The sequence below is a fragment of the Tupaia chinensis genome, unplaced genomic scaffold (assembly GCF_000334495.1).
Source record: "Tupaia chinensis unplaced genomic scaffold, TupChi_1.0 Scaffold000275_1, whole genome shotgun sequence".
NCBI lineage: Eukaryota > Metazoa > Chordata > Mammalia > Scandentia > Tupaiidae > Tupaia > Tupaia belangeri.
The window spans coordinates 1-10,586 of record NW_006159757.1 but is presented as its reverse complement, the minus strand read 5'-3'; the positions used below and the strand labels follow the sequence as shown (position 1 = coordinate 10,586).

Here is a 10,586-nt window from a genome sequence, read left to right as displayed (position 1 = left end):
AAGGAGAGAGGGAAAGTGAGAAATCACCGCCTGGGGAGAATGACCCCACCCACAATCCCTTCTCCATTCTCTCCCATTGTGGCACATGGCCAGCATGATTTTTTAGGCTGCTGGGTCCAGGACTTGAGCCACACACCAGGTCACATGGGATCCAGCTGTCCCCTATATCCTCTTTTGTTAATTTTTTTATTTCTTTCATGAAACACGAGAGAAAAAGAGACAGGTACTCATGCCATGATCTATAATACATCCAGCCACAGTCAGGCCTCCAATGGGAACCTAGAACCTTCTCACATGGGTTAGTCTTGCAGACTGTTGCATTAACACCGTACCACTGTCTGGTCTTCCTCGTGAGGTGTCTATTAAGGTCTTTGACTTTTTTTGTTTTTCTGTCTTTATTAAGTATCCATTAGACCTATCTCATCATAATATCTTTTCTGTTCTCACCCCACATTTCGGTCAAAGAGTTTAAAGAGTTGTAAGGGGAAAACAAAACAAAACAACGTGCAACTGAGACCAGATGTGGCCTCAAAGCCTAAAATATTTACTACCTAGGCCCTTTCAGAAAGCGGGCCAACCCCTGCAACAGAAGAGCCCACCGCACTCCCACATACCTGTTCTGTTGAGCCTTGCCATATTCATCATTGCTTCTTGGTATGCCAACTCTACATCTTCTTGGGTGACCACTAGTTTAATTTTATTCCATTTTTCAGGCTAATAGAAACATAAGTAAGGGAGACAAGGGGGGGAAATATGATTAATCTTTCTACTGACAAATACAGCATTTTTTCCTTAGTTATCTTTTTATTTAGTACAGAAAATTAGTTTTCTAACTTTTTATTTTCCTGTCTTTATTATTTTAAGTATCCATTAGACCTATCTCACCATACTATCTTTTCTGTCCTCACCCCACATTTTGGTAATCAAATAATGCAGCTACCGGTCACGTCAAGTCTGGCAGAGCTCACAGTCTCAGTGCACAGGCATCTGGACCCCAGTGCACTCCTCTCTGGTAGGGCATAAACCACATCGGTCACAGCTTTGAACGTCCTCTGGTTCTCCTCCCCATCATCCCTGTTAAGCTGATAGCTTTCACGTTTCATATTATAATTATTGGCTCGTCAGGAAAGTCATGATGCATTTTTATAGAAAAACAGAAAAATATGCCAAGACTTTACTGACAATCTAATATATAATACTTTCACTAACTGTAACTCAATTCTGGAGTCACCTGTTTTGATGGACAAATAAATGACTGGGAAAATAGCTTCAACTCCATGTAAATGAAGACAATCTCAAGTGATCAAAAGGGTAACATGAAAATAGCAAAAGGGTCCTTTCATTCTACCCTGAGCCCACTGCCCTGTCTTTCCACCAGAAGTAACCACTATTCTAAATCTTGTCATTTATTCCCCTTTCTTTCAGAAGAGAGTTATCATATAGATGCCTATCAATAGATGCTTTGGTTGTTTCTGACCTTTACAAAATGCGTATTTTCGGTCAGCAGGTGGCACGAAGGTTAAGGCATTGGATCCACCATGGCCTGGATAGACAGTCCGAGTCTCAAACTGGGGGCAGCTTGAGAATCACACCAGACATGTCAGCATGAGTGTGTGTGTGCCCAAAATCCTGAAAGGAGAATAAAGGAAAAGGGATTGTAGTGTGGCCACCTCTCTGGGGAATGATTTCTCTCTCTCTTTCTCTGGCAAACACATGTGCCCTACAGCAACAACTAAAATCTTAAAAAAAAAAAAAACACAAAAAAACCTATGTATTATCACAGTCTATGAAACATGCTTTTTTTTAATTCTAAGCTTTTTTTTTTTTTTTTTGAGAAATTTTTGCTATGCACTCGCCAGAGAAAGAGACAGAAAGCAAGAAACCAGAGGTGATGGCCATGCTGCAATCCCTTGTCTTCCATTCTCCTTTTGAGATTCTGGGCATGGGCACACATGTGCCCAGCGTGAGTTTCAAGCTGCCAGAACTGGGACTCAGAGAGTGGTTGACCACGTGGGAGTCCAGCACCTTAACCACTACATCACCTGCTGGATTCCAATTCTAAGCATTTTTAAAAAATGATTAAGAGGAGGCAAAAATGTTGTCAAGATGAGGGAGATAAAAACAGAAGACTCCCAAACCCATCCATCTTTGTTACCCTTTTTTCCTCCTTTGTCTCTAATTCCCTTGCTACACTAATCAGGCCCAGTGGTGGTATGAGAATCAGTCTTCCAAGGGGGCTGACACCACACCACTGTGTCAGCAGAGAAAAATAAAGAAAGAACACAGTAGCCTTTGAGAATGTCTCTATTCTGCAATCTTAAGGGAAGATCTACCTGGGTGACAAGTGACATGAAATTATTATTCTTTTTCAACTGTGTCTCAGGACTGGTTGTTTCAGATAATAGTTGTAAAAATAAAACACACCATGATATGTGAGAATATACTATAATATAAATCCATATGGCAATGAAAAAAAATCTTAAGTATGATTGGTAGAAAATGACTCAAGAGAAATACTTAAGGGAAGATCTACCTGGGTGACAAGTGACATGAAATTATTATTCTTTTTCAACTGTGTCTCAGGACTGGTTGTTTCAGATAATAGTTGTAAAAATAAAACACACCATGATATGTGAGAATATACTATAATATAAATCCATATGGCAATGAAAAAAAATCTTAAGTATGATTGGTAGAAAATGACTCAAGAGAAATACTCTGATTTAATCTTAAGTATGATTGGTAGAAAATGACTCAGGAGAAATGCTCTCTGATTTATTCTAGATTCTTTCTCTATGAACAAATTATTTATCAAAATGTTCTCTAAGTTATTAATCAGTTTAAAAAGACAAAACTACTAATCAAAAACCTCAGACCCGGTAGCGTAATGGCTATGTCGCTGGACTCCCACGTAGTCAACCGAAATTCGCGTCCTGGACCCGGTGGCTTAAAACTCACGCTGGGCGCGCGTGTGTGCGCGTGCCCAAGATCCTGAGAGGAGAATGGAGAAGGGATTGCGGCGTGACCATCCCCCCTGGGGGATGATTTCTCGCTTTCTGTCTCTCTGTCTGTCTGGCGAGCGCACGTGCCCTATAGCAAAAATCTCTACCCCCCCCCAAAAAAAACAAAACTCAGACCCTATGAATAAAATAATTCGTCATAATGCTGAGCTTTATTTATATCTAAACACATTTTCTACAAATCTCCTGTTACTATTTTTCGATAATGTTTAAGACATGAAAGATGAAAGCTATCTCAGAATCATATAAATAGACAAAACTATTCCTATGCCTCCCAAATTTTTTGTAGAAAATCTAAAAGACCCAAGCCAGGGAGCCAGCATGTGGTGTGGTGTGGTGGTTAAGGTACTGGATCCCACATGGCCAACTGTGGTCTGAGTCTGAGACCAGGAGCTTGAAAAATCACACAAGGCACATGTGCATGCATGCTCCAAAATCCCAAAATGAATGGAGGAGAAAGGGTTGTAGTATGGCCATTCCTCAAGAGGAATGATTTCTCACTTTCCCTCTCAGTCTCTGTCTGGCAAGCGCATATGCTCTATGGCAGAAAGAAAGAAAAAATGGTGCTAGCTGAGGCTTACCTACTTCAGGCATTAAGTACACAAAACTTTAATGTAATAAAGGAGGATCGACATTTTCCAGGATTTCTTTAAGAATTTGATTGGTACTGGGTCAGCAGGTGGTGTGGTGGTTAAGGGTGTTGGACTTCCACATGGCTGACTGCGTTTGAGTCCCAGACCGAGCGGCTCACTTTCACACTTTACCTCTCTCACTGTCCCATTCTGGTTTAATTAAAATAAATAAACAAACAAATAAAGTTAAATGAAGTAATTCTTTTTTCACAAAAGAATTTGACTAGGGACCAGCAGTTAGCGTAATGGCTATGTTGCTGGACTCCCATGTAGTTGACCGTGGTTCGTATCCTGGACCCGGTGGCTTAAAACTCACACCCGGCACATGTGCATGCGTGCCCAAGATCCTGAGAGGAGAATGGAGGAGAAAGGACTGCGGGGTGGCCTCCCACCAGGGGGGGGATTTCTCACTTTCTGTCTCTCTCTGTCTGTCTGGCATGCGTATGCGCCCTATAGAAAAAAAAAAAAAAAGGAAAAAAAAAGACTTTTCCAAAAAAAAAAAAAAGAAGAATTTGACTAGTACTGCTGAGGCCACACAGGAAGGTCCTGTCCTGAGTTCACATACTGAGGTCTCCTGAAGCATACCAGGCATGTGCACCAGTAAGGATATCCTGGCTAGCTGAGGCTGGGAGTGGATCACAGTTCCCTTTAAAAATTTTACTTTAAAACCCATTTTTTCCAAAACTCGCCGACAAAAGTTATTACCATCCTGAAAACTTAAGTATACAATCCTGATCCCCATCATAAGCTGCAGTTTACTCACAATATCCAGCCACTGGTGCACTGCAACGGCCACTTGTGTCCCTAGAGGCTTCGTCAACACGAGCACATCCCCTGGGACTGCGTTGTCTGGCCTGAAGAAAAGAAAAAGCATGTATTCCAGTCAAACTCGCCAATGAGATAAACTCATTATTATTACAGTGGAAGGTGCTCCTTTCTCTTTTATATGTGCACAGATGTGCTATCATGAATAAAGAACAAAAATGAAAATGGAACAAGGAAAGTTCTGTTAAAAAGATATTTGTTTTTGGTCTTTAATTTAAACCAGCTACCACTAGGGGACTTCAGAGAGTTCATTGAAAAATGGAATTAAAGTACATTTTGGTGTAAAAACCTTTGAAATCCATGCTTTTTCCTAATGGGCATTTTCCGTGAACTTTGTGAAGACCCCTCAATACTAGACAGAGATCTGTAACTTGCCATGGAAGCTATTATTGGAACAAAACATTAAAAGAAATTAAGAGCTCATAGATTTAAATCTCTGAGTCAATTGCTTACCAGATTAAAAATACCCAAAAAGCAATCTTTTAGGCTTCAAAGGTTTCATCAGGTTTAGACTCTACTCAGGCCTATTAAGTGTGTAGTTAAGAGTCAAATGTCTTGGCAATTTCTGTACCTTAGTTCTCAAACTCAGACTGACCAATTAGTTCCCTACCTGGTACCCAGACTCTCTGGGTAGTTCCTTAATGACAGAATAAAAGGGGTTACATGGCTGGACTCGCACGTAATTGACCAAGGTTTGAGTCCTGGACCTGGTAGCTTAAATTCATACCAGGAGCTTGTGTGTGCGTGCCCAAGATCCTGAGAGAAGAATGGAGAAGGGATTGTAGCAGGGTGATTTCTTGCTTTCTGTCTTTCCAGGGAGCAAATGTGCCCTCTAGCAAAAACCTCTTCCAAAAAAAAAAAAGACATTAGGAAGATACTAGAAAAGCAACCCTAAAAGATGGAGCCCTCAAAGAAAGGTCTACAGTAGCTGTACCCTCACTGCCAAGATATAGGACTATCACTTGTGTCTTTCTTGCCTCAGTTCATGGAGCTGTCCATAAGCACTTCCTGGTCTCCTGATGCAGGAATACTCGCTCACTCACTGAAGTCCATGAAAAAGCATCCAGGTGCATAGCCTTCCAAACCAATGTCTGGCTCCCGCTACTCAACCCATATTTATATCTTCTCTTGGCTTTGAAAAATACAATTCTGTGACATTATACTAAAAAAGCCTTCATTTTCCAAGAACTAGACTTTCAGACATAAATGTCTTTCAAGTTTTATTTACCTAGCCATACCTTATAGCTGATGTTTTTGTACTTCACCAGTTACATGAGACCTACGAGTTTATATCGAAAAGTTAAGTGTGGTAAACTACTGAGTTACTTTTAAGTTCATGGGCAACGTTTGGTGAAATATAATCAAGTGTACAGGTTAATTTGTCTTTTTTTAAAGGTTTATTCATTTATTTCTTCAGAGATAGAGGGAGACAGGCCCCAGTTTTCACATGGCCTGATTCGCTCCCAGTGTTAGCCAGCCAGGATGCCCCATATACTCAGGGAGCTACTGATATGAACGCTGAACCTTTCCTATGTGGGTCCGGTTATATTACCACCATGCCACTACCTGGCTTTGCTTGTTTGCCTTTTAAAATACTTACACACTGTTGGCGCAAAATTTATTAAAGCTTGTTTTATCTCCCCCCACCCCGGTCTTTTGCTACCACTAAATCCCTTCTGTACTAGAAAGCCAGAATGGATGAGACAGATTGCCTTTAGGATATGAGTGGAAAGTTTGAGAACTACCAATAAAATTATGTTGGGAAAATAAAACCACGATGTAAGGAAAATATAAGACCCTTAACAGGAAAGCTGTCAGATACTGGCCATAAGAAAAGTATCAATCGGGGACCAGCAGGTGGCACGGTGGTTAAGGCACTGGACACTGCCACATGGCTGACCACTGTTCAAGTCCTGAATCTCGTGGCTTGCTTTCTCGCTTCCTCTCTATCTCTGTCTTTCTTTGGTCAAATTAAAATAAATGAATGAATAAATACAATTAAAAAAAAAAAAAAGAGTATCCATCAATTAAAAAATGGGCAAAAAGGGGACCAGCCGGTGGTGTGGTGGTTAAGGTACTGGACATTCCCAAATGGCTGACCACAATTTGAGTCCCAAGCCTGGTGGCTGGCTTTCTCACTTTTCCTCTCTCTCTGTGTCTCTCTCTGGTCAAATTAAAATAAATGAATGAATAAAGAAAATTAAAAATAAATAATTCTTAAAAAAAAAAAAGGCAAAAGATATGAACATGTGATATGCTCGAGCTTACTTATAAAAGTTGTTTAAAACCAAATAGAATGGGGGCCAGCAGGTGGTTCAAGGCCTGGACCTGGCGGCTTGCTTTCTCTCTCTCACTCTGTCCTTCTTTGTTCAAACAAAAATAAATGAATGAGGGACCAGCAGGTGGTGTGGTGGTTAAGGTGCTGGACAGTCCCACATGGCCGACCACGGTTTGAGTCCCGGATCTGGTGGGTTCCTCTCTCACTTTCCCTCTCTCTCTTTCCTCTTCTGTGTCTCTCTCTGGTCAAATTAAAATAAATGAGTGAATAAATAAAAATTAAAAAAAAAAAAGAAAAACGAATGAATGAATAAATAAAGTTAAATAACTCACAACAGGTATGTGTGCGTGCATGCCCAAGAACCCAAGAGGAGAATGGAGGGGAAAGGACTGTGGCGTGACCATCCACCTGGGGGATGATTTCTGTCTCTGTCTTTCTGGGGAGCACATGCACCCAAAGCAAAAAACTCTCAAAACAAAAATAAAACCAAAAACACATAATGGCAAAGAAAAGTCTGTAAACACACTTGATTAGAAAGTGGGGAACTGACATGTGCATTCACTGCTAGTGAGATGAAATCAATAGCACATCTATGAAGGGATCTAGAGACAGCTATCAAAAATTACAAGCTCAGATACCATCTGACCTTGTGCTTCTATTTTGAGAAATTTCTTAACAACAGAAAAGTGCAAAATGATCTATGTCAATCTAAGGTTCTTACTGCAGTATTACATGTAAAGTCAAAATAAATAAAAATAATCTAAAGAGTAGTTGTAGATTGGCTAAAAATACACAAGGACTGAGCCAGCAGATGGTGTGGTGCTTAAAGGTACTGAATTCCCACATGGCCAACTGTGGTTTGAGTCCTGGACCCAGCAGCTTGCTTTCTCACTTTCCCTTTCTTTCTGTCTCTCTCTCATCAAATTAAAAAACAATAACAAATGGAATTAATTAGATGAATAATTTAAAACAAAACAAAACAAAAACAAGGATTGGTAAAGAAGTTGCCTCTGGGCAAGGAAATAGGCAGCCCAGACAACTTCACTATAGATCGTTTTTATACCTTTTGAAATGTGAACCATGTAAACATAGTTATCTACAGGTACCTAGAGTCATAAAATAAGTAAGAAGAGTTTCTATTTCCCTCAGAAAATAGGACACGGTGGCCTTTCTTAACAAGACATCAAACACGGAAAATGACAACTTGTGTTCGAATCTGTCTCGGAAGAAGATACAGAAATGGCTAAAAACATGAAGAAATGCTCAACATCATTAATTATCAGAGAAATGCAAATCAAACCCACAGTGAACACTTCACACCCCCTAGGATGGCTAGAATAAAAAAGATAGACAATAAAACAAGTCTTTGAGGGAATCTAGAGAATCGAATCCTCACACACTGCTACTGGAAATGCAAAACAGTGCATTTGCTATGGAAATCAGTTTGTGGTTCCTCAGGTTAAACTGTTAAAGAACAGTTATCATATAACCAGGCAATTCTTAGGTATGTATAGCCAAGAGAACTGGAACTTATATCCACAGAAAACACTTGCACATGCAGGTTGTGACAGCATAACTATTAAAAGTGGAAAAAACCCAAATGTGCATCAACTTGTGAATGAATAAACAAAACATGGCATATCCATACCACAGACTGTTCAGCCATAAAAGGAATGTACTACTGATTCAAGCTACAATATAGACGAATCCTGAAAACGTGCTAAGTGAAAGAAATCAGACACAGGTCACATGTTGGATGATTCTATTTACATAAAATGTCTAAAACAGGCAAATCCCTAGAAACAAAAAGTAGATTTTTGCTAAAGGACAGGAGAAGGAGAAAACTGGGATATAGGGTTACTTTTTGGGGTGATAAAAACGTTCTGGAATTAGATCGTGGTGGTAGTTGTACAACTTTGTTAATACTAAAAACTAAAGAATTGTATACGTTAAAATGCTGAATTAGGACCAGATGTGGGGTGGGAGGCCCAGGGTTCAGCTCTGGGTGTGGAGGTTGTGGACAAGCGGGGGTTTCCAGAAGGAGACTGCTAAGCTGCAATGCAACATCAGAGGTGGGCAGCAGTTTGCCCAGGTGTTGAAACTGCAGCGACCCAGGGCCCCTGGGCGGGAAGACCATGCACTGCAGCCACCTGACCTCACTCCAGACTACTTCAGCCTTATGAATGGCAACTGATCCTTCAGAGTGAACACCACAGTTTCAGCACAGGTACCAGCAGCTACTGTCTTATCCTCCCAGGTCTCTTCAACCAGAGATGCCACAATGGAAAGGACTTCTCAGAGAAACACTCCACCCCAGCAAATGATACCTATAAGACCCTTCTGCCTCCCCTGAGCAGGAGATTATACCTTCTAAGGCTCCATGGAGTAGAGATTTCTGAAGACAGATTAACATCAATAAAATGGATGGGCAATTCCTCATGGAAATCATAGAAAACAAAGAAAAACTTACAGAAGCTCAAAGTGAAGCTGCCAAAAAAGACTGAATTCACTGTCACGGTGAAAAAGAATTCACTAACCACATGAGCACGGCTTTTGAACAAGATGGCTTCAAAAAAGCCAAGGAAATTTTAACAAAGATAAGATACTTTTCAAAAGTAGAGATCAGGTTAAAGAAGATTCCTCTCTAACTTGCTAATTTAAAGTTTCAAACCTAGTGGTTCTGTGAGTTATATCCTACATGACTTCAGTCCCAGCCCCAGTGGCTTGAAAAACACTCCAGTGTATGTGCCTGCATGCCCAAATTCCCAATGGAATGAAAGATGGAGAAGGGATTTTGGTGTGATCATGACCTGTTGTAGGGATGCTTTCTTTGGCTAGTGCACATGCTCTCTGGTAACTGGAAAATAAACAAATAAAGCTGCATTATATGTTATGTAAAATTTTGTTATTTCAACAACAAAAAACGCCCCTAAAGCTTGGGTCAGCCTGCTAGTGCTGTGTAAGAGCCAGATATCACATGGGACATTGTAGTTCAAATCCTGGCCCTGGTGGCTTACAAAGCATGGAGGGAGTATGTGTGAACATGCTCAGGATTCTGACAGGAAGGAGGTACAGGGGAAAGGAGACGGCAGCATGCCCAGGCCTATGGGGGGGGAGGGGGTAGAATGTTCTCTTTCTCCCTGTGTACATATGTACCCTCTAGCATTAAAACAAATAAATAAAACTATAAATTTTTTTAAAGAATAGGATGTAATTACTAATAAATGCTACAAAATGGATGGGCCTTAAAATACTATGCTTGAGACCAGCAGATGGCATAGGGGTTACGTCCCTGGACTTCAACATAGCTGACCATGGTTCAAGGTCTGGACCCAGTGGCTTTAAACTCACGCCAGATGCATGGGCATGAGTGCCTAAGATCCCAGGAGGAGAATGGAGAAGGGATTGTGCATGGCCATCCCTGCTAGGGGGTGAATTCTCACTCTCACTGTCTCTGTCTTTCTCTCTGGCAAGCACATGCACCTTAAGGCAAAAACCTCTCATAGTATATATAATATGTATTATGCTAATATTCTACTAAGTGATGAAAGCCAGGATAGGGGTAAGAAGAGGGAGGACTGACAGCTAAGAGGGATATGTTTCTTGCCAGGGTGATGAAAGGTTCTAAAACTGACTTTGATGACGGCCAGACAAACTGAGTACACCCAAACCACTGAACTGTACACTTTAAGTGGGAACTGTGCAGTAGGTAAATTGTATCTCAACACATCTATTTTTAAAAAGAGTGAGCGGGAGAGAGGGAGGGAAGGCACAGGTGATAGTAAACACAGATCCACTTACATGATAAATTCATTGGGCTGGCAGACAGTT

The 10,586-nt window shown here is 40.8% G+C and overlaps 1 protein-coding gene and 1 pseudogene across 1 annotated transcript in view; one reads left to right on the top strand and one right to left on the bottom strand.

The window, feature by feature from the left end:
• Positions 1–10,579, bottom strand: part of SEPHS1 (selenophosphate synthetase 1) — a gene marked incomplete at its 5' end in the record, with an annotated part of 18,439 nt that extends 7,860 nt beyond the window's left edge. Inside the window, 3 exons of the mRNA XM_006150073.2 lie at positions 615–714; positions 4,416–4,506; positions 10,557–10,579. Coding sequence (XP_006150135.2) covers positions 615–714; positions 4,416–4,506; positions 10,557–10,579 — 214 coding nt within the window. The remainder of the gene's footprint in view (positions 1–614; positions 715–4,415; positions 4,507–10,556) is intronic.
• Positions 8,728–9,432, top strand: LOC102473263 (iron-sulfur cluster co-chaperone protein HscB, mitochondrial pseudogene; annotated as a pseudogene).
• Positions 10,580–10,586: the final 7 nt, after the last annotated feature.